We start from the raw sequence: 24,939 nt of genomic DNA on the forward strand, positions 1-24,939 counted from the left end.
AAGTGTTGCTTAAGTAGCCTGTTCCTCATTCTGCAACAATTACATTGAACTGATGCTCAAACTATAGCGAAGTGCTAAAGTAGCGTATTAGGCTATGACAAATTTGAAGTATGTAGGCCTAAATGACAACATCAACGAGAATTTAAGCAAACGTCATTGAAGAGCCTGGTGATCATTCTGTGGCTAGAATATAGTTTTGAAAGTCCAAGGCTTGTAGTATACAATTGTATTGGTGGCAGGGCACTCTCTTTTGGTGGCAGGGCGGGCTTCTCTTTTTCTGATCAGGAAACATATTTATACATCCTTCCTTTTTTTCTTTTCCTCTTGACCACAAAAGTGGGAAATAGACCAGCGCCCCCCCTTGTAGCAAGGGGCGGTAGTCACTCTTCTTCGCCCTCTCCCCTCTCTTCGTCTCTTTACCCAGCGACTGACCGGGCAGGCAGCGACACAATAACGATTGATTCTCACTATTCATTCGGAATTAAATCCATTTTACTTCAGAGAGTTAGACTAAAAGGCGAACATGGCGACAGAAATTTTTCCAATGAACGGAGATGGCGACAGAAATAACGGAGGAGAGGTAAGATATATTATTCCCCTTTAACTCGAGTCTGTCAGCCAATGCCATAGTCCGCGCACATAAACAACTACATTCTCTCATTAGAACCAACCGTAATGTGGTCCTGGTCCTGACTGTGCCCACGCACGCGGGAAGTTTTTTTATAGCCTAACTAATTAGATTGACAGCATATTTCCAGAGTCTTTTTGTGTCTAGGACGAGCATCATGGGACGAAAGACTCGGAACAGCCCCTCTGAATAAATGCATAGTCTAGCAATTACATGTACCGACTGGTGCATAATAGATGGACGCTGTTCTATTGATATCCTTGACAGAAAAAGTACTTAGATCAAGGGTATTATGTGGCGTAGCCCTAATTAGACCCGGAACCTATAGGCAACATTAAGCTACTTGCCCATTTGTTAAAAACAAAAATATAGCCTATGCATACCAATTGAACGGGTCTTTTTTGTACTGCAACTGCGTGGACAGTTAGCGTTTTCCCCTCTCTTTTCACCAACACAATATTGTAACGAACGGCGGGGCAGAGTAGCTTGCCTTAAGCGGGTATCGAACTCGCAACCTTCCGCTTACAAACCGGCCGCGCTAGCCACAACACCAAGAGAGTTAACTCACTTGGCGGAGCTGCTAACGGGCCTTACACAGGGTCGTTACACTATCCCCTCCGTTCGGGAGAGCGTGCCCTCACGCTTCACTATACAAGTCTCTCACGTGGACACGCCTCTCAGATGGCCTCACGGGCACCATCCCACTTCTGACACCAATGTAACGAACGGCGGGGCAGAGTAGCTTGCCTTAAGCGGGTATCGAACTCGCAACCTTCCGCTTACAAACCGGCCGCGCTAGCCACAACACCAAGAGAGTTAACTCACTTGGCGGAGCTGCTAACGGGCCTTACACAGGGTCGTTACAATATGTTCCCCCTACCTGCCTACCTTCACATACTTTTATTATTAATTACAGGCTATCAATTATCTACCTTGTTGCCTATTTATTCCATTAACCTTACTATGTTAGGTAACCTTGTTGTCGGTACTTAATTGAATTAACTCATTTGGCAACTAAGCCCGCCACTTGTTGAAGATTATTGATGACATCATAGCCATGCAACATGTGACTGACAGGGAAACCCCCCAAATGACATCCCCCCAATGGCAACCCCCCAATGGCAAACCCCCTATTAAGACATCCCCCAATGGCAACCCCCCAATGGCAAACCCCCTATTAAGACATCCCCCAATGGCAACCCCCCAATGGCAGCCCCCCTAGTATGTAACGTGAAGCTTTGTTGGGTATCCTTCTAGGATTGTATGTTAATGCATTTGGAAAGCCATTTCCAAATGAAAAGTAGAAGCACAATAGCCCACTTGAAGATTTCCCTCTTCTGTATTATCCCCCATGTCTCCTCTGGGTGTCCAGCAGCCAGGTGAGTCACTATAAGGGTGGTCACGTGAGACGACTAGCTATAATGCCACACAAAAGGCTATGATGTCATTTGTTTGTAGAGCCAGAGGGACTTGCCCATAAGTGTCCATTGAAGTATCCAGGCTAAAACCACTGTGCTACTTAAGTTGTTAGTATTTGGTGTAATATGGCAAGGAAAGCACACTCCTGTGGTGTCATGGTAAACACCTTTCCCACCAAGTAGGAATTCACCAAGTCTCTCTTGAAAAATATATTTTATCTCTTTATATACTATGCCTTGTGAGATTATCCAACCACATGTTGGACCTACAGAGATAAATGTTTGACTCCTGGGAAGTAATTAAAAAGCAACACTTCCCTTTTTCAGTCCACATATTAATGTTGGAGCAACATGAAGAAGGTGTCCAATCTGAAACCATACCATATCTCTCTGCTCTGTGAGACAAGTGGTATCCTGGCCTGGGAATGATTGACATCTTCTCATGGGTTACTCAGAAAAGTCCTGAATGAAAACAATGAAAAACTACTGTTTAGTCTCCCAGCTCCATAGTGTTTGTTATTTTTATCAATCAGATGTTATTCTAAACCTCTGTCTTCTATACACAGGGTCAGTGTACTCACTGTTGACCCTAAGTTTCCATTCCAAAAATGGAAAACAGCATGACAGAGAGCACATCACTTTTACTTCACTTTTGGAGAAGTGAAGGGTACACCCATGAGCAAACATAGTGACATGAGCTACATTGCTGACTAATCAACAGCAATATGTTTCACATACACACACACACACACACACACACACACACACTATTCTATTTACTCATTACTAAGCTGTTATACTAATCAAAGATACTTTGAGTAAAGTAAGGTGCTTTCATCGTCCACCAGAATATGATATGTACATGTATCTCAGCCCATCTGTTAAAACACTGTGTCCATTAGTCCCTTTGTTATCAGTTAAAGAGGGAGACAGATAAACATCCATTCATTTGGGATAGTGAGCAACAGAGAGAGACAGACAGATGGACAAAGAACGATGAGAGTGGGATTTTGTACGCCAAGTGCAATACAGTTGTCATAGATAACTGTTCATCCAGCCATCCTCTACCGCAAAAAAAGCATTTTTCATCTGTGGGCTCTTTGTGTGTTTTCAGAGGTGGTGAGAGGCATGTGTATGTGGGCTTCTCTGTCTTATGCTGCCAACCTGATCACAAGGGGCTCGTTGTTGGGCGGCTAGACTGTACTCCACCCAAAAGAAACACTCCATCCTCAAACCCACACAGAAACCTGGGGAATGTTTGCGTTAGGGGGTCCAGGTTTCCAGTGATGTAACAAAACCCTGACACACAGCTGTTTCGAAAATTTGGAAATGCAAGAGGAAGTGGAGATGCAAGAGAAAAACAGCTACACTCTTGTAGTCTCTGACACATTCATGCCTACCTCCTGGAGTGTTCTTGATCTGTGGGACAGTTGTTTTGGGGGTTTTCTTAATTATGGTGAACATTCTTTGGTCATCCACTGTAGAAGCTTTCCTTGGCCTACCAGCCCGTTCACCAGTGCTTTTTTTCTTTTTAATGATGTTCCAAACCGTTGATTTTGGCAAGCCTAAGGTTTTGGCTATGTTTCTGATTTTCAGCCTAACAATGGCTTCCTTGATGTTCATTGACACCTCTTTGGTCCTCATGTTGACAGACATCAATAGCAAAGGCAAAATGCATAAAATCAGTACTAGACATTGACAGCGTTCTTATGCCTGCACAAATGATGGAGTATAGAGCCGACAAAATGCTTCCTCTTCCAAATACAAATACTTATGGAGGGCACTGTATTGTTGTACAAAAGCTCCTTTCTTGATTACAGTGTCAATGCCATATTATATCAGTTATCTCTATCACTCTGTTGTTAATACACAAGTATTACACTTCACTGTTAGAACCCACTTATACTTAACAGTATTCATTATTTCTCTTTACTTTAGTTGGCTATATGTTCCCATCACACACACACACACACACACACACACACACACACACACACACACACACACACACACATTCTCTGGGGTTCATAAACACTAACTTAGGACATGGTACTGTAGGAGAGGCACTCAACACTTTCATTTCCCACAAATGTCTAGCTGTTGAGTCCCTGTTGAAAATAAATCCCCAGAATTTCTCCATACTGAAGAATATTATTACTATTATTACTATAATATTGGTGAACAGGACAGGGGATGGTGTGCCAACAGACAGATTACATTCAGTTACAATATACAGGTTAGACAATAATCAATACAATTCTTTTTTTAAATTATTATTATTGGTGTATTACAGGTTAACTATGTTCTGTAGGGTACAGATCCACAATATGTTCATGGAAATCTTTAGGATGATAGTTTTATAATACAGTAGCTTTAATAGCTTATATGTCCACTATGTCCCAATGGTAAGGTCTGTATGTATACGTGTCGTACTGATGATGTCAATGTTTGTGTTCAGGCTCCGGTCCGTGGTCGCTTGCCAGGGCAGACGGGGCCTCTAAACATGAACCACTATGCCAACAAGAAGAGTGCAGCAGAGAGCATGCTGGATGTGGCTCTGCTCATGGCCAACGCCTCCCAGCTAAAGGCTGTTCTAGAGCAGGGCTCAGACTTCAACTTCTACACCCCCCTTATCACCCTCATAAGCATCTCCCTCAGCCTGCAGATCCTCGTGGGCATTCTGCTCATCTTCATCGGTAGGTCTCTGTCTTGCACTTACCGTTATGCTCCTCCTCCTCCTTAAAACGTAATTTGTATTGACCTTCCTTCCCAACTCTGGGACTAGATTCAAACCCCAAGGAACTGAGCCTACTTTATGAATGAAGTGAATTCATTCTGGCAAGCTTTGTGTGTCTCTAGACCTGCCTGAGAATGGCTCTGCTAAAACAAGGTTTTTATCTGTTTTCCGAGAGAAGCCTGGTCTCTCACACCCCAACCCATAGTGTTCTTATGTCTCCCTGCCAGGTGCTCCCTTTGTGTGTGTGGGAGTTTCATGTTTCATGTGTGTGGGAGAATTCATGTTTTGTGTGCTTGTGTTCTCTCTAATGTCACCCGTTTCCAATTAGAAGAGCTCAGTAAAAAGACCTGAGGGTGATTGACTTTCGTTATAGGGAAGTGTGTTTGTACTAAGTCAGAATGTGAAAAATGCAAAACTGGGCCCCATCTACTATCACAACATAGGCCTTTCCTCCTCTCCAGAGAGCGAGGCAGTCAGTCATAAAATTAATGACATTTACATAATAGATCATTATTCACCTGAGGGCAGGAAATGTCAAATGCTATTTGTTCACCTGACCTCGCTTGATAATGATTAGTGTGATATACAACGTCTGACAAGACTGAAATGATTGTTTCGACACCAGTCTTGAAAACATATGTAGAAACTCTGACATAGCACCCTCTGCTGGCTGCTTTGAAGACTTGAGGATGTTGGAGTGACAAAGTTGCACTGTGCTTTGGTATTTCTCTTGTTCTACAGTGAAGTGGAACCTTAATGATGAAAACATGCACTTCAAGCTGAACATTATGGAGAACATTGCCACAGCACTTGTCTTCATCATCGTTGTCGTCAACATCTTCATCACAGCCTTTGGCGTCCAGCGGCCCAAAACAAGCGCCTAACGGTTCTCCCTGACCCAAAGTAACCTGCTATTACACAGGTATATAAGGGCATCATGTTTGTGTATATATAGCTATGGACCATGTACTGGTGTTGATAATTTAGACATTCTTGATTATTGTACATGTACTCATATGACTAGGTTTTATGAGCATTTTATATACCTGAAATGTATGCTCACTGTCTCATACAGGAATACTAGAGCTGTACTAAAGCTGTCGTAATGTTCCCTTACAGAGAACCTCAGGGTTCCAGTCTTCCACAAGTCTCAAGCTGTCATGTTCTCTGTGTACCCAAAGACGGACAGGATCAACTCTACAGTTTGCACAGACTCTTCATATCCACAGCCAGTCAGTAAGGAAGTCTCCCAGTCTGGTATTGACATCTTCTGGTCATTTTAATTCATGTCAGGGTGTTACTACTATGTCTGTTGCTATATTACTTGTTGTGAGAGCATTACATTGCTCAATGACCAATGACACTAATTGATTGCCTTTTCAAATGTAATCTACTACATCAGGTGTTATGTCACATATCTCAGTTCATGGAGACATGTAGTTCTAGAAATACTCAGCCCGTATAGACCATGCTTCTGTGTGTATGTGTGTTTCTTTGCTCTGTGCCATACACACTGGCAGATGTGACTCCTGTCGTCCCTAATAGCTGAAGCCCAAATCACCTCCTTCTCACGAGGCCTGCTCGTGTTTTGGAATGAAATGTGTCTGTGTGTTTTATATTCTGCGTCCATACAGCTCCTATTGTTATGGTAGTCACGCTGTTCATTATGGCGCAGGCTCTAGATTTATCCAGGCAGTACTGCAGTGGTCTCTAGTGGTCAGTAAACAGCTGTACAGTTCAAACAAAAACTAAAAAATTAAACTACCACCCTCAGCGTCAAGACTGGAATCTGCATGTTGCCTTACATGTAATATATACATATCTCAGATCTATGCAAGATACAGTATGTACAGATATAAGTAAATGTGTTTTATATTGTGTTAAGTGTTTCATACCTTGTTTAGACCTCAGCCCTGATTTTGTCTTAGTTTCTCTTAGGCCTTTTTTTATTCTTACATTTTTTTATGAAGGTTTTAAATAAAAAAAATACACAAATGACAAAAGTCTGTGCATTTACTGTATTTGTATTGCTCATGCATGGAAAGACTGTATATAGTGAAAAGTCACACATAAGTTGTATAAATCATGATGGCACTTGAGCAAAGGCAGTATAAACAGTATTAACAGACATAATTGTATAGAGTAGATCTCGCAGACAGTCTCACTCCATAATGTCTACATTAAATATGCATACGGTGGGGTAGATATCTATTGTATTTATCTAACAAGAGAATGTCCTGTACTGTGAAGCGCTATAATTATCACAATCCACTCCCCACATGATTAATAGTTTCCCTCTGAAGCAAAACATTGTTTAAGGCAAATTAGAAAGGCATTACACACATCAGAAATAATATGATACAAGCATCTGAGAAAATACAGTACCTGTGTTAAATAAAGCTTTGGAAGTGCTTAATAACATTTGGAAGAAGAGTGACAGCATTGGATTAGGAGGGGGAAGAACACAGAAATGTTTTCAATGGCTTATAACCTTCAGTGGACGTTCAGAACAACAAACATTTTCAAAGAGTACTATCAACTGTATATTATTCCAAGACCAAACTTTAAGCACCAAGATATGTTAACTACTTAGTGTGACAGTTCTAGTGAACACATAAAGTTCTCTTATGGGTCACTCATGTAGTGCCTCGCTGGACCTGGCTTCATCAAATCAGAAGGCATTATGTGATGGATATTAACCAAAGGCAAACACTAAAATAACAGCAACATTATGTCCTTACATTTACATTTTTTCCCTTTGTAGACCATCTCTCTAGGCAATAACTGCTATAAATGTAGAACTTGATTCCTTTGCTCAAACAAAATAAACATTGTAACATAAAAACGTCTTATAAATATCATTTGTTGTTTGTTTTTTAACTCCTGAGGAAACAGTATTTTAAACAATTCTGTGAAAACGATGCTCTATCTAAAGTGACAGTACTTCTTCTGTACAATCCCCTACATTTTGCCCACAGTTTCCACACTCGACGACTAGGACCAATAATGGATTTGGGTAAGACCAACCATGGAGGCCTTGGACACTAGAGAGGATCTCTATTGTAACTCAGTAACTTAGGCTTTAGTGTTTTAGTCCCAATTCAGCAGGGAAGAGGCATGGAAAACCCTAAAACCAGTGCCCAATAATTCCATATGAAATGCTTTTTCTTTTTTTTTTTAAATGGTTATCATTCAAATCCCTAACAGTCGGAAGACATATACAGTATGTACAGAGTTGTAATAAACCCCTGAATTTGTGTAGTGTGGTCTGGATGTCCTGAATATAATACAGTATGCCTGGAGTAGGTGTTGTGGTGAGACACACACTATTTACTGATCCCGTCTTCGGTGTACCATATGAGGACCTCTCTGGCCCGTCTGCTCAAACCAAGAGCAGCCATACCGAGGGCCCTGCTGCCACCTGTGACTCTTGACTCTGCAGGACAATAGGGTAAGATGGGTTATGAGTCTCTCATGGCAGAAGGTTCTCTTCTACCAAAACCTGAAAACACGCTTCTACAAGTATAACAATACAAGGATGCAATGTTAGGATTAAATTGAGCACACAGCTAATTGTAATACACAATGATATCTGTTTTCAGAGGGACAGAAAAAGAGAGGAGGTAGGGATTCTATAGTCATTGGACTCACCTCCATAGTAATAGAGTAGGGCCATTCCTACTGCAGCACTAAAGCAACTCAGGAAGAACAAGGGACCTGGAGAGAGTCAAGTGAACAGAGAGTTGTGAGATTAAAACTGTGTGTGTGTGTGTGTGTGTGTGTGTGTGACGTTGTGCCCACTGTTTTGTATGTATGGCTTACTTCTGTCATTAAGCACATATCTCTGGTGGGTGGGTATGCCTGGAACAGCGAACGGGTCTTTAGAATCTGGGGATGAAATTGATCAATATTGCACAAAACAAACTCCCTCACGCAGCCACCCACATAACTCAATACAATTAGGTATGGGTATTAGAGTCCATATCTAAAAAAATATTTCTATATTTTAGACAAATATTGATTCCATTGAAATATACAAAGCAATCTGAGGGCTCTAGTAACTGAGGTGTAGAGGGACAAACCTCTGAGGCGGAGGCGTGTGGGTAGGCTGAAGTAAACCTCCTCTACATGCAGGTGAAGAGCCCTGTAGAACTCTTGACACGCTTCCTCACCTTTCCCCTGCAGGTGAGCTAAGAGCTCTGCCAATCGGACACAGGTAGGCACATCCAGGTCCCTAAACTGGATTATGTCATATCAGGAGAGACAAACAAATCTGTACAGACATAGTCTGCATGTACAAGTGACTAACTATAGGTTCTGAGACAACCACCTGCATGTTCAAGTGTTTACATGAGAGCACTGTATATTTGTCCTTCAAAATCTCGCAATAAAACATGCATTGCAATCATTAGGGGGATCACTCATACTGTTTCAGAAAGATGTGAGACAACTAATGGGGCGACAGACTCACTTTAGTGGCCTCCTTGTCTGTGAGGATCTGTGGGTAGATCCTGTTGAGCTGCAGGATGAGTTTGTCCACTAGTTCAGTATCAAGTCGACGATCGGCTTTGAGGAACCGGCTGTCCTCCAGTAGCTGGTCATGGAAGGTGTCTGTCAATCAAATATGAATTTTCAGTGTGTAATGGGGAAGTGAGGGAGAGCTTGGCAGAAATACGGATTCATAATTGTTAAAATTGAGCTATATGGCCTAAAAACATAAACAAGTAGTTGAAATACACCAAAACCAGCTCTAGACTTTGAAACAAGTAGTTGAGTTGAACCTATATTTCTACAGAATCTCGCCGAAACTCCTAGCGTTGTTGGCTTATATGAGTGTGTTGAAATGTGGCAACGGGTAGGCTAGAGTAACTTGAGAGACGTAACACTGTATCAAAGAGAGGCGCGCGCGAGTTTTACATTGGAAAGAATGTAGGTCCTATGACAAGCTACAAATAGACATAGACAAACTAGAACACTGCAATTTATAGGTTACCAAGCATTGTAAGCATGATAACAAACATAAGAAGTTCAAATTGGCAGTGCCATTGTAAATGAAGGCAAGGAGGCTCTCCCTTATGACCACATTCTAGTAGCGCACGACTTCTTTATTTTTCAAGCGCAGGATTACAGACAACGTGTGGGTGTAAATGATTAAACACATATCTGTGCCAAATAGACATACTCAGTAAAAACAAGTAAGCAACAAACCTCCCATTGTAGACTAGAGTCCCTTCTGTCCTTTGTTTGGCCACTCCCCTCACAGTCATCATCCGCGACTACAGGGGGTGGCGTTAACTTTCACCGGAAATGTATGATACAGTACAATGGCTACTTTTTCAATCTCTGGGTCATATTGCTGAACCTTGCTGTACAGCGATGGGAAGGTCTTAAACTGTCATGTGTCGTTGTTTGTATTTGAGATGAGCGCATACCGTACTTCGGAATCTAGTTTCTAGAAATATAGGCAGGCCTATAGAGGTATCATAGAAAAAAAAGAGTCGTAAATACAAACCATTGTAGAGGGGCAAATACGTGTAAGCCTAACCATTCAATGAGGGGAATAAAAAGACGACTGGGTCATAAAAAAGAATCACACCATAGCAAGACTGAAGTTAGGTTTATTTGGCTACGTGGCACATCTTTAGGCAGAGACCCTGTAAATATCATGCACCTTGACAGTGCATCATCACACAGTCCTTGGCCTCTAATGAACACACACAATCCTTTGAAGATGACATGGTATCAAATCAATATGCCACTAATCACAATCAACAGTATCAACAGGATGACATTGTTTTAAATAAATACAGGTGAAGTTATTTAGTACAAAGATATAAAACTCAATTAGAATCAAGATAGTGTGTAAGAATATGTGTAAAATGTTGTATAGCAATAGCATCAGCAAACAGAGAATGTTTAATATATTCCACCTGGTACTGCATTAAAAATTGCACTTTTGCACCTTTGTTTGCTGAAAAAACTTTTAGAGGACATACCAAGTTTTCAGAAAATATAATTAAAACAGAATTAAATTAGAAATTCTCCTCCATAATGATCCATAGTATTGACATCACCTGATCTTTACCATACAACGCTAGAGTATAAATAATTGTTTGCAAAAGCTATCAGTTTTGGTATGCAAAACTTGATTTTAAAAATAATGTTTATCTAAAGACCCTGAATTTGTAGTTCTTGCACACAGGATCAGACTTCACCACATTTGATATTATTTTCCTCAATCAATTCGAGTAAGGACAGAGCCTCTAGCTGCAATTCCTTCTGGACATACAAAACATACAAAATAAAATCTAGATTCTCTTTTGTGGACAGAAAGGCACTACTAGTCAAAACTAAGGCCAAAAGATAAACCCAAAATGCCTTCATGAACATCCTGCTCTCTGCTTTATTTTTTAAACACATTATCAAAGTGTGGCAAGATAAATACAGGGAGAAAAGACTCATTCCTATATGGAATTTCATCTATGCGCTTGTCTGTGAGCCCCACTGTACATTGACCCCAGAGAAAACTGGAGCAAGTCACTTTAGTTCCTATGACCTTGCTGCCTCTGATCTTTCCCTATATAAATAAGAGTGAACAAAGGTATGCTCTCCATGGAAGTTCTGTTATGAATCTAGCAATTACACATGCAAATAATGACAAAACAAAAATATTTAAATTAATAATTAATGTTCCAATAAAACATGACAAAGGTAAAAAGCTTGTGAGAATCTCTCATGAAGTTCACTGAGGTGTGAATTGCAAGTAAAAAAGCGAAATAAAATGCAGTAAAAGTGCACAGTCATTGAGGAGAAAACGCAGAATAATTATAGTGGTAGACAACGTCGGAGGAGTGAGTGGATCACAATGGGAAAGTCATACTCATGAGCCTTGCTTCCTGCAGCTGCACTGATGGACTAAACCCCAGGAGATATCATGTCTTTAAGGCCAGGTGTGTGTGAGTGTGTGTTTCTGTACAGTCAGTTGCATGGGTCTCACACCATAGGTGGATAGTGAAGTGATCGTCGGCAAGGTGATTGGTAACCTGTCACGGACACTTTGAAGGACACCCAAAAGGTCTCAGCTTGATTAAATTACTGCAAAATGGAGAGATAAAAACATCACGTTAAAATCTGAAGGTTTAAATTGGTCAGTTATCATTTGATATCAGTGGTTATTTCTGTTAGTAGGGTGAGGGATGTGGTTGGGTTAGCAGGGTTAGTGGAGCACATGACAGTGCGAGCTGAACATGCTGCAGCAGGCTGCAGGAACAAGAAGACTCACAGGTATGTTATTATAACATGCAGGTTTGAGGGGTCATAATGAGTTAATGTGCATTTATTCCAGCAGATGTTTTGACACAAATGAGAGAGACAATGGAGAGGACTGAGTCACAGATGTATAGATGGATGGATGAGATTCATGACAGAGCAGATGGAGGTAGCACAGAATGGACTCAACATATCAACAAAAACATTGACCTGAAAACATTTCCCAACCACAATTTAGAGTAGAGCTACTCAAAACCTTGAACACTTTTCCTGTACCTTACCCTGACTACCCATAATGGTCTGCTTTTTTCTATGAGTAACAAACCTTGTTCTACACTATCTTTATACCTCAAAGTGCCACCAATGCACACATTACACTTTCCCCTTTTGCTATCAAAGCAAAGTACTTAATTGCCATAACTCACAATACCCTTTTGGCTTGCAGCTACAGTAACCTTAGACTGAAATATGTACCGTTTTAATTATCCCTGAATGGTTGTGGGGTCAGTGAGCCCCTGACAGAGACAGAGCAGTCCCCCCTGGCTGTGCGAGGCCCGGCTGTCTGCAGTCTCTACTGTTGCCCGTCTACCTGCCTGATACTTCCATACTCCTGCTCTGAGGTCATGTCTTGTCATGTCATGTCATGCCTGTCTGTCTGTAGACAGCAGTAAGCTCCACACACTCAACAACATGGGAGCTGCTACAGAACAAGCATTAGTCCTCTACTAGCAGAACAGGTTTACTTGAACCAAGCTAGCATCATGCCATGCAGGACATCAACACAGACTGTTTACAGTGCACATGCAACAGCATTTACCACTGTTGGCATGGTTACAGCAACAGCCCTGACAGCACCGTGCTAGTGATGGTCTGCCGTGCAAGCGTGAGAGGTGAGAGGTTACGGAGGTTAGAGTTCAAACATCACAGTAGATCTTGTACTTCTCGCTGCAGAGGACCACAGGGCCTCCCATGTAGCTCTGGGGCCCAGGGAGGGTCCTGCATGTGCGTCTCTGACTTACATGATGGTTGGCAGAGGCCCCTTTTCCCCGTGTTGAGGAGGCTTTGCCCCGCCCGGCTGCCCCTGCTCCTGTGCCCCCGCTGCGGCGTGCCTGCTCGTGGTCAAACTCCAGGTCCTCCAGGCGCTGGGTCAGGGCCAGCTTCTGTTGTATGGCCATACGCAGGAGGGAGTTCAGGGTCTTCTTCTCATCCTCTGCTGCAGCCAGCTGCCTCTGCATGTCATCCAGCTGGGTCACATACTCATCACACCTGAGAGAGGGGGGGAGAGGGAGAGAAACAGAGAGAGAGGAAAGAGTTAGAGATAGTCAAACAAATAACACATAAATGATGATGAAATTATAACCATCTCCAGCAGGTGGAGCAAATCCTGTTACTCCTGCTTCAGGCGGCTGCATGTTTTCTCCATTTCAAGGCGCACATTTTCCAGATGCTGTGGTGAGGACCCTGCCAGCAGTCTCTGAATCGCTCCAGTATTACATCAGACAGATCCCACAATGCCCTGTTTCTCTCACACATGCAGGCTCAGCCAGAAGCACGGCTCCCCACTTCTCAACAACCTAGAAGTTCATTGGTGCAGCTCTCATATCTAGCTAAAAGAGTCCAATCTGTACTGACCTCATTCACTTAGATGTGAGGGATGTTGGTAATGGACGAAATAGAGTAAAAGCATAGAGATAAAATCTCTATGGATTATATTGAGTGGTTAAACTTTTAACCTTTAGGTATTAACAACCATTCAAAATGTCACAATTTATTGAATGTATTAAATTATGTATTAAATGTATTTTAAATATATTTAATTTGTACAAACCATTGCAGATCTACCCCTTAGTACCGATGTGGACTTGATAACCTTTGTGTAGCACTGTTCATTTATATGTGTGTTAAAGATGCATTACAGAACTTTCGTTTCTTATTATTTACATCAAATGTTGGCTCTGGTGTTGATTGTATGGTTTATGATATTAATTTATTTATTATCCCATCAGACCACACAGTCCTCAGTTTAAGGCCAAGAGACTTTTGCAAAATAAGCTTTTGCTCATGGGTATGGGGAGGTGTGCCCCTGTCTGTCAAATCAGGTAATTCTTTGACAATATTTAAGGGACCCTTTTTTGGCTTGAGCACAAATTTTAGAACTAGTGGCTGAAATTATACAAAAGTTCTGTAGAGTATCTTTAACAGCAAAGGTACATCAATGACTGCTCTTGTAAATGTCTACTATGTCTTACCGTGTAGCAAACATGGCCCGGAGTGAGGAGAAGGTGGCAGCGTCTTCCTTCAGGGATTTGAGTTCATTGCGGAGCTTCATAATGGTCTCCTTCACCATGGCCTTTTCACTTACATATTTACTCTTTAGGTTGGCCAGTGCCACCTCAGCTGTCTGCAGGGGAGGATTTCCATGGTTATCATGATCTTACACATATATCTCAAAAACCAATACTTTCAATAACAATTGAATCTCCTACATGTTTTGGCAGTAAGTGCGCATTGCTCAAACAAACACAGGAACACACAAATTATGTTTCCCACTGACTCACATTTTTGTTGGCCTTGAGCACAGTCCTCAGAGTGGCGATCTGTTCTCTCTTGGTGCTCAGCAAAGACTTGAGTTTGAGGATCTCCCCCATGCAGGCCTCCTTGTCCTTATCAGCCACGGTACCCAGCTCTAGAGAGGCCAGTCTCTGCTGGCTCAGCTCTGTAGTGCGGTCTACTGCCCGCTGCAGGTGGCGGATCTGGTCCCGAATGATGGCCACCAGGTTATAGATGTTCATGGGCTCTGGACGGGGCTCTGGGGCTGGAGTGGTCTCACTGGCTTCTGCCTTACCAGGGTCAGTCTCAGGGACTAGTCCATTGGTGAGCATAACAGGTGATGAGCGACGGCCCTTACCCTCTTGGCCACGTCCCACACTGGCCTTGCCCTCCTTGTAGAAGTCAAGCATGACACGGTTGGGCGTCTCGTTGTTGCATATGCACACATGGTTATAGAGGTTGGCTAGCTCTTCACTGAAGGCCACCAGTTCATCCTGGGCTACGTTTAGGCTGCCTTGTGATTCACCGGCCACCTCACTGACCAGACGTAGCTCCTTCTCCAGCCGCGCCACCTCCTCCCGATCCACACGGCTGCTCTTCTCCAGGGAGGCCAGCTTCTCACTCAGCCCCTGCACGTCACTCTCCAGACGGGTACGCTCCTCCTCATACTGAGCCCGGCACTCTTGGTACTCAGCCCTCAGGGTCTTCAGCTCCTGCCTGAGCTCACCTGCCTCCGACACGGCCACCGTGTACTTGCACTGCAGGATCTCAGGCCCATTGATGTCCAGCTCGTAGTAGTCTCCATCTCCATCCTCACGGCTGTCACGCTCCTTCTCGCTGTCTAGAGCTGACTGGCGCTCCTTGCTGGCCTGGAGTTTCCTCATGGCGGTGAGGTTCTCAGTGAGCCGGCTGTTGGCCTCCTGCTGCTCAGATAGAGCCCCATGAACCTGCTCCAGTTGCTTCTGGGACTCCTGCAGTGAGGAGAGGAGAGCCCCCTTGTCTCTCTCCACCTTGGGAACAAATACACAAATCAGTACTCAGCAATGCTTTATCTATCTATTTTAGCTGACATTTAATATGGGATATGATGAACTGATGAATAATATACATCTCACAAATAGTCTACAGAAATGTACTGTATATGATTTGTATAGAATATAAAAGTATCCTATAAATGATGGGATGCTGCAACTGCAATAATGGGTCTTTGGAGGTAATCAATTTCACTAAGTCGATTAACACCATTTCATAAAGCCTAATGGACAGTTCAGCCATGAGGCAGAGAAGTCTGTTCAGCTACAGGGGCGATGTGTCCAGTCCATAGTTACCACTACAACACCAAGCTAAAACATCTAGCTGATTCTGTGCATCCATCTACTTTAGAGCCCATGTTTCTATTCATCTATGAATGTTTATTTCACCAGGTCGGTTGGTAATGGTAAAACATTTGTTTGATGTGAATGTTCGCCAGAAATTGTACTAAAGAAGCTCGGTTCAAGCAATTAGCACCCTTTTGTATAAATCTATGGGAATAGCAATGTCTAGAGAAACCCAAAGTGGTGCCTAAACAGTGAGTGGTGAAGAAATAGGGTACTTTACAGGTTAACAATGAAATGATGGCTTCCAAATCTAAGGTGTGAATTGCCATTCCCATAGATGTATACAAAAGGGTGCTAAGTGCTTGAACCAAGCCTCCTTAGTACAACATTCTTGTTTATTAAAGGCCGATTCATGCTTCATCGACAACAACGGAACCAATGGTCTGCGTAGGTTCGCGAAGGTCGTGCAACTGTTGCAGAGGAGGTTGCACAGGCGATTGCGCACCACTCTCGATTTCTCGATGAGCGACCGGCCGTGTAGATGTTGCACACCATTGGTTGGTTGGTTAATGACCTGAAGTAGTTCAGTAGTGGATGAAGATGCGGGACAAGTTTGTGCGAATGAAAAGAAATCTGGAGAAAACAAAGAAATGTGGAGCTGCGCCTGGGAATCAAACAAAGCCCATCTTCTTCGTTATGCTCTCCTTGCTGGAAGTATTCATAAAGCGCCTGGGGACAAACTATCCTGAGATAAATACAGACAGCCTTTGTTTACTAGCTAGCTAGTTAGCTAGTTAGCTTTGTTTGTTAACTAGCCACTAGCATACAGTACAGTCTGACTTCTGCCACCCTACTTTGACTGCAGCTGTTCTCAACCATTATTTGTGTAATTGGTAATATGAAAGCCACCAGAAGTGTGTACAGAAGTGTAATGACAGCACTGTGCACAGGCTATGCGTAGGCTATGCAGAAGTATGAATTAGTATGAGTGCTTGCGACAGTGTTGCACAGCGCAAACCGTGTACTAGTCGCACAAGTGACACAGAAGCATGTAGAGGCCTTTACTCTTGTGAACTAACTTCATGGCCTTGGTCTGACCTTTAGAAATCCGATTTTAGTTTTTCAAATTTTAATTTAATTTAATTTGTACACCCCCAGTAATAAGTAATACCATGGTAATAAGTAATACCCAGGTATCTTGGTTCATTTGTAATCTGTCAACAGTGTGCTCCTTACCTGCATGAGCTGCTGCTTGAGTTTCTGGATCTCTGATATGTTGAGCTCACTCAGCAGATCATCCACTAGGCTGGGGGCTGGCCGGAAAGCATCTCCCCTCTTGGCCATCCCAGCTCTGTTGTCCTCATCTCCGTAGGCCATCTTAGCAAGGCCATTCTCGTAGCCTCGTAGAGGGTCATCGTTGTTGGGTTCGCCAGTGGCAGCACTGGGATCCTCACTGAGTTTGAGGCCATCAAAGGAGTTGTTGAAGGGGCTGTTGTAGAAGGAGTCTCCGATGGTCATGTAGTGGGAGAGTTCCTTGCGCAGAGCACCCTTTTGCTCACGCTCAGTCTTGATGGTTTCCAGGGCCTCGGTCAGCTGGCGCTCAGCGATCTCCCGCAGGCGCATAGCCTCCTCCAGCTGACTGTGTAGGCACTGAGAGTCCTCCTCCAGACGCTGGATCTCATGCTTCAGCCCTTCAAACTCCACCTACAGAGAGGGGACACAAATCATTACAAATACAAACTAACCAGAAGGACCAGAAATACAAATGTGAGCAAGTCAATTATCTTTCATAGGTTATCATATCAACAGCTTAAAAATCACTCTCCTCGTCTCAGCCCTGTCCTCTCACCTGGTTCTGTCGCAATACAGAGACTTGTTTCTGCAGGGAGATGTTCTCATCCTCCAGTTCACTGTAGTCCTGCAGCGAACGCGCCTCCCGGATCTTATACTCTCTGATGTCATCACGCAACTGACTGCGCTGCAGCTCCACCAGCTCTGAACTCTACACAGCCCAGCACAGGAAGAGAGAGAGTGAGAGAAAGAAAGAGAGAGAGAGGAGGAGAGTGGAGGAACACGTTTGAGTTACTAAACCAGGCCAGAGAGCACTAGTGGAGGACATCCTTTGTGTCACTCACAGAGGGTGATTACATCATCTCTCTGCTGTTGGGCACACATGGAGACTTGTGCCAGCTGACCAGTCCCCCAATACAGACAGATTAACTCACTCTTTTTTTACTACCAGTGTACATACACCAGTAGAAATCTCTCCAAATCCTACTAAAGCTCTGGTTTTGTCTCTCATCAGTCTAGTGAGATACCTATTGAGGTTTGATACAATGGAATACAAAATAATAAATAATATGAACCTTTTCCAGCTATTGAATAATCTGAAATGGGTTTTACATAATAGGGCAGAGACAATCAGATAGTGTGTAGAGGGAGCCTCCATCTGAGCTCAACTGTGTCTGCATGAGCTGGCATCATGACTATCCAGGAGGTTACGGTCTGATGTCTGCTTGACAAACAATATATTGGAATACAACAGGAGATCACGCTCATCAATGTTTGCAGAGTCAAGAGGGAGAGAGAAAAGCAGCACAGAAAAATGACCATATAAACCAGTCTTCCTCTCTCAGACTTCAAGATGGTGTGCCAACTTCCCCTTGTGCCATTTTTAGCCCAAGACTGCAGCTGGCAATACATTAGAATTTCCTGTATCTTGATCTTTATCTAAGGACTCACCTCTCTCATCTCCAAGGTGACAGAGGCCAGGCGATCGTTCTCTGCATGGGAGTGTGTGAGGGTCGTTCTGGCCAGTCGTAGCTCATTCTGCAGCTCCAGGACCCTCTGCTGGTAATGGGCCTCCTTACTGGCTGACTCCAGGATCAGTGACTCCTCCCTACTCTCCGTGTCTGCAGTCACCTTCCTATGGGTAGAGTAGGCCTGACCAAAGGCCTGGGGACAGGACGGGAGGAACACACATTAGAACTATGACTGGCATTCATATGAGCTAACATGAGAGGGAGGAAGGGATGGACGGAAGAACAGAGGGATGGAGGGAATGAGCAGGACCTGTGTGAATGACTATAACATAGAGAGCATCATTATTACACATAAATACATGTGGAGTATTACAAGGTGAGGGGTTCAGACCAAGCCTCTGCATGATCATAAGATGTTATTGGCCTGTGAGGTCAACAAAACTACAGGTTAAATGGCCTGATAGATATAGCCATATTCAGATCAGATTCCCACAGACAGTTGACCCCCCCATTCTTATAGAACATTCAGACTGCCTCATTGGGACTCTCCGTGCCAACTGGTGATGTAACAGACTTGGTCCTGGAACCCCAGCACAGTACAGAGCCAAGGCACTCCTCACTGGTCACCTCACTACCCTCTCCTTCTCTACCCTCTGTGGGCCTACACAAAAACATTGGCATTTCAATCTGGCTTCAGTGGTGCCCAGAGTTTGAGCAGGTTGGACACTAAGACATTGTGGCCATTGCTACACTTTCACAATGCAAATGTTCCATTGATAATAGAGGCCTGGGCATAGTAGGAGGAACTAACTGACTGAATCACTCAGGGGAAGAGACCAACTCAGAACCATGAGATATGTGGACTGAGTCAGTCAGAAAGTGGAAGAGCTGAGAACAGTGAGTCAATCAGAGGCAGATGTTCAGTCTCACACAGTTGAGCACACCCACCATCAATAGACAACTGATAATGAATCACAAAAAAACAGCTACAAAGAGAGAGAGAGAAAGAGCTAAACAAAGTAATTCAGTTAGATTGAGATGTACAGTCAGTCACAGAATGAAAGCGGAACTCAGCCACTGGGAACTGAACAGTCAGACAATTCACAGAATGCAGTCTTTCACTAAGGCGGTTAGATAGCTACCTGAACAGCTGCTGTATAAGCTATGGACAGAATGACTGGCTTGTCTGACCTACACAGTAGCCAGCCAGGATGGACTGGTGGTGATCCAAGTGACACAGGTCCAGGTGCTGCGTACTGGCAGATGACCAGCTGGGTCATCTTATTAGCCATAGCACCTTGCGAACCTGTGTGTGACCCTCTGGCTAGCAGCCACACGACACAGATCCCCCCTCTCCCCTCTATGTCCGGCCAGCTGGGGATGCTGCTCACTGGTCAGGGCTGGAGGAGGGGAGGCTGAACAGGAAAGACTGATCAGAGGCATCCTTGTTCGTGCACCAGTTGAAGACGTTTTCTTTATTGAGTTGATACAAAAGGGTCACAGAATGTGTGTGTGTGTGTGTGTGTGTGTGTGTGTGGGGGGGGGGGGGGGGGGGGGTGTCTCAGTACAGACACACATATACTACACACACTGTATAGACATATATGTACAAAGAGATGTCATGTTTGCAAACACGCTCACATAGATCACATCATTCACAGATCCACAAACGTAAATCCATGTACAGACGTAGGGGGGCTTTTCCTGAAGACCTAGCCTACAGAGAGGTCGGGACAGGCCTGAGAACATCCCAACCGAGCCTGGATTACCTAAACACTATCAGTGTGACCACGCAGTTATCACCTGGCTAGGTGGTCTTGCAAATGTTGCAAATGTATGCATATCAGAACCCCTGCATATACTGCAATTGGAGCAAAGCAGCAGAGTATACGTCAACTGCAACTGTCAATAACACTTGTTTGTCATGATACGCCCTGACTTTAGAGTTTTAGTCTCCAACCTCCCCTGACACTTGAAGTCAACCAATCTCTGCTTTCAAAACATAAACAAAGACACTGGCAAGGAACAGACAGGCTTTGCTCAGTGTCAGACAGATAACAGATAAGACATCCACCTCTCTGATAGGATGAGTAAAGTGTGGGAGCCTGTCAGTGTCCATGACATGTGGCCATGTACAGGTGTGTGATCACGTGCATGGAGTGTCATTCAACATTTTAGCCACTGAAACAGATTCTATAACAGAGCCACCAGCAGGCACTGCACTAATGCACCAATGCACACTGACCATGCTGGTGCTACCATAGTGAATCTAAAGTTATAACAGAATCAGAATCATATCGCACCATATCAAGGGTTTTCTGGTGTGTGTTGGGTTGTACAGGGAGGCAAGGTGTGTGTAGGCAAGGCAGGAGGATATGTCTGAGGCATTATGAGCTTACAGTGTTACCTGTGTCTGAGCCTGTGTCTGAGCCTACATCCATCTACAGTAGGCAGGAGTTCACTGGAACATGCAATCCCATGCTGACGTACGATGTGGAGTTCACCCAAGGGCCTGCACTACATTCGTAGGCCTATATAATAATTCATGTGTTAAAGAACATATCAGTTCAAATGGTGTGGATTTGTGTCGATGTGTATGAGGTGTGTGAAGTGTGAGCAATCAATGTATTTTCCATACTGACACTACAAGTCCCACAAACCTTTGCTCTAAGAGACATCCCTCTGCTCCCACCCCTTGCTCTGGGCATGCTACCAGGCCATAAACCTTTTTCACTGAGATAGAGACAGATCCTCTTAGGCCCAGTGGGGGATTTAGGCCTTTATTTAGTGCTGTTTAGAAACGATTAGAGCTGTACAGAGAGCACACAAAAGCTTACCCCAAACAATTACTAAGTGTCTCTGTAAGTAAGAGCATCAACTGTAGGTGCTATGTGGCTCTATGTAAATGTGGGTGAGTGAGTGAGTGAGTGAGTGAGTGAGTGAGTGAGTGAGTGAGTGAGTGAGTGAGTGTGTAGGGGAGATTACTGGACCATGCATTGTTGTTGTGCAGATACTCTATGAATAGTATAGTAACATGTAGTCCTACTTAAACTAATAAATCAACTTTCCATGTAACTTCAAGCTATCTGTGCAACTTGTAAAGTTGTCATGTAAAGTGTCACCGCCTATAAACATGCACATACTGAAAATGAGGAAAGAGCCCAGTACTTGTGGTTTTACATGGACAGCACCAAAATGTATAGCGTACACGTTCTAAAAAATGAATTATTTCAAATGTACATAATTGTTCCAAGGGGAGGGCATGCTGTCCCTTCCATTTCCACTCATTGTCTCTCACACAATTGGTTAGGCAATAATTGTCCATTGTGTAACACATGAAACAATAACAAAAAGAGAAAATAGAGTCATCTCGACCACTATCTCCACAGAAATATGCTACAGTAATACACATAACCAATAGAGTGATCGCAAAAGTGCCATGCTGACATGTTGTGGGACTGAGCTTAGTGCAACTGCTGCTAGAATCTGCTGTTTCAGCTCTAGACATACTGTGTAATTGTTGACTTCCAGTACACTGAAAGGCATTGTGTTGGGAGAATGATACAGCTGCTTCAGGGTTAACTCAAATGCCATGAGATGGGCCTCTGAATTCACTGGAGACAGTGACTCAATTGAGTTCAGTGTATATCCTATAGTGGGAACTCGGAGCATAACCTCCTCAAAACACATGATTTGCTATTCTCTCTCAATTATTGACCACTTGAGGCAGGGAAACCGTTTTTGGGTCTGACAGCCTGTAAATACAATGCTAAGGCTAACTGCCTTTAGCCAACAGTTTCCACAGTCGAATCATCAGAGAATTTGTCATCAGTCTGCAACAAGTCATCATGGATGCTGACAAATATGACTGTGTCAAGAGGATTCAAATAAAACATTGATTGACAGTGGAATCACAATGGCATCATCGCCCTAAAAATTAAATGTGTTCTTGTTCCATGCTTATATCACAACTATTCACTACCAACTCCCTATATTTTTTTGCAATCTATAAGAATTACAAGCATATCTTCCTACTTCCATACCTCATCTTTAAAATGTGCAATCTTAATACAATGATCAACAATGATCCGTGTGGACAGCATCATCTTTTTGCAGTAGATAGGCTACTTTGCAGAGTTGCTAACTTTACGGTGTCCCATCACCATTCAGTCATCACAAGCTAAACTTGTCACACCGTCTTCTGAAATAATTCTACAGCAGTAAGGGCTATCGAATCATTATTCACATGTTACAATACACGGTGAATGAGTTAAATTGGATTGAAAACTTTAAGCAAACTAATATGAGAATACTGAATGGAGTCGAGTCCGTTCTGCTTCGTTCTGTGTTTGAAACAATGTATCATTTCGAAATGTTTTAGGCGGCTGCAGTACCAAAGTTAATTGGAGGCGCTTTTGTAAAATGTATACATTTGTAACAGATCTATAGTGTGACCTCATTATACCTCCTTCAGCTGATCGAGCTCCCGACGAACGGTCTCGTACTCAGTCTCCAACTCATCATACCGCTGCTTGAGTTGTTGTTTCTCTTCAAGCACCGCAAGCCCATATTCCGCCGCCTGGATTTTCTCATGGGTCGTCTCGCTCAGCTCCCGGGATAAGCGATCAACCTCCACCCGAAGCCACTGCGGCCCGGCCTCTGTCACCAGTATCGCCTCAGGATACTCCCGTTCTTCCCCAGACATCTTGGCCAGCCGGCTGGCTTCACCAACTACAACAACAATGGACCCAGCCCTTGAAGAATTACAGAAAATCCTCCAAAAGAAGCAATCAGTATATTCTGTATTTAAACTACATGTCTGTGTCTCCTGCTCTCACAACGGGTCCTCTGCTTTTTAATATACACCAGTGTTCAGGTGTCATTCAGCCGATACCGTTATAAAATAATAATTTCGGCTCGCTCCATAGCGGTCCCTATCTTCCTCCCCCCACCTACTTCATGGGACTAGAGAGGAAACTAAACTGAGATCATCGATTTGGAATACGGTGAGTTTCAAGTCAACAATCGTTCAAGGTGGGAAATGTAGTTTTGCGTACAGTATAGAGGGGTTATAGACTACGTACATTGTTTAGAAATTGACTTCAACTACCATGGTGCTTCGGGAGTTGATGGCTTGATTTCTGCCGCCTGTGGAAGCAAAGGGAAATCTCTGGAGGTCTACTAGTTGTAGCCTATCCTAGTAGGTATATCAGAGTTTTGATCGCGGCTGCCATCTAGGGATTTGACAGTGATACTACAATGCAGTTAAAACTATTATCTTTATCAGTTGATGAGATTACAGATAATTTATCTATGGCCATTACGTAGTATTTTGATCAGATTTGTAGGGTAAAAAAATGTATATCATGAGATTATGTTTAACATATATTATTTTTAAATGAGAGTATTTTCTTTGTTGAGGCATGTGAATCCAGTTGTCTGATATGTCCATCCATCATATCCATCCATATCCATCCATCATCTGCATTGACTGCACAGGTGAAAGCATCTTCCTGACAGACACCCACCATGTTGCAATGCTTTCAAAGTCAAACATATGAGAATTTATACATTTATCATGAATTGCACCAATGATTAAATGTAATCTGTTTGCTCTGTTGTGCTACTTGGTGCTGAGGGACTTATCCGCATGATGACATGATGTACAAAATGGAGGCACAATGCATGCTTTCCCTCTCCTCCCTCTCCCCCTCTATATCTCAGTTTCTTAAGCTCTTCAGCTCCATCTGCCTCTCTCTAATACTATTCTTGCCCATCTCTAATTTTCTGTTACTAAGAATGTTGAAATAATGCTTTATTAATGTGCATTACTCTTCTAAAAATGTTCCTATAATTCCCAGCTCACTGCACAGATTAGTTCCCCTAGAGCAGAGGATGACTCCAATGTGTGTGTGTGTGTGTGTGTGTGTGTGTGTGTGTGTGTGTGTGTGTGTGTCTGTGTGTGTGTGTCTGTGTGTGTGTGTGTGTGTGTGTGTGTGTGTGTGTGTGTGTGTGTGTGTGTGTGTGTGTGTGTGCGTGCGTGCGTGCGTGTGTGTGTGTGTGTGTGTGTGTGTGTGTGTGTGTGTGTGTGTGTGTGTGTGTGTGTACCTGTATGTGTGTGTGCGACCGGCACTAGTTTGGTGGGGGTGGCTGGAGCGTTAATGTGCAAGGATGTGTGCGTTCCTGTGTATGTTTGTGGCGGCAGGGGGTGTAAGTGAGCAGGGATGTCTGTATGTTAGTGTGCATCGAAGTGTGA

The 24,939-nt window shown here is 43.4% G+C and overlaps 3 protein-coding genes across 3 annotated transcripts; 1 reads left to right on the top strand and 2 right to left on the bottom strand.

The window, feature by feature from the left end:
• Positions 1–467: 467 nt before the first annotated feature.
• Positions 468–6,727, top strand: ninj1 (ninjurin 1). Its single transcript, XM_083667500.1, has 4 exons — positions 468–580; positions 4,505–4,742; positions 5,525–5,705; positions 5,903–6,727. Exons 1-3 carry the CDS (start codon positions 524–526, stop codon positions 5,665–5,667), a joined length of 438 nt encoding a protein of 145 aa, XP_083523626.1. The 5' UTR covers positions 468–523; the 3' UTR covers positions 5,668–5,705; positions 5,903–6,727.
• A 59-nt stretch (positions 6,728–6,786) lies between these two features.
• card19 (caspase recruitment domain family, member 19) lies at positions 6,787–10,056 on the bottom strand. Its single transcript, XM_083667498.1, has 6 exons — positions 9,992–10,056; positions 9,255–9,394; positions 8,866–9,022; positions 8,606–8,671; positions 8,435–8,500; positions 6,787–8,219 (listed from the first exon to the last, which is right to left on the bottom strand). The coding sequence occupies exons 1-6, from the start codon at positions 9,996–9,998 to the stop codon at positions 8,110–8,112; spliced, it is 546 nt and encodes a 181-aa protein (XP_083523624.1). The 5' UTR covers positions 9,999–10,056; the 3' UTR covers positions 6,787–8,109.
• Positions 10,057–10,396: 340 nt separating this feature from the next.
• On the bottom strand, positions 10,397–23,620 carry LOC310802881 (protein bicaudal D homolog 2-like). Its single transcript, XM_083667463.1, has 8 exons — positions 23,149–23,620; positions 18,664–18,876; positions 17,771–17,923; positions 17,158–17,625; positions 14,611–15,612; positions 14,302–14,453; positions 13,072–13,318; positions 10,397–11,878 (listed from the first exon to the last, which is right to left on the bottom strand). Exons 1-8 carry the CDS (start codon positions 23,386–23,388, stop codon positions 11,876–11,878), a joined length of 2,478 nt encoding a protein of 825 aa, XP_083523589.1. The 5' UTR covers positions 23,389–23,620; the 3' UTR covers positions 10,397–11,875.
• Between the last annotated feature and the right edge of the window lie 1,319 nt (positions 23,621–24,939).

The sequence above is a fragment of the Argentina silus genome (genome assembly GCF_951799395.1).
Source record: "Argentina silus genome assembly, chromosome: 4".
Taxonomy (NCBI): Eukaryota; Metazoa; Chordata; class Actinopteri; order Argentiniformes; family Argentinidae; genus Argentina; species Argentina silus.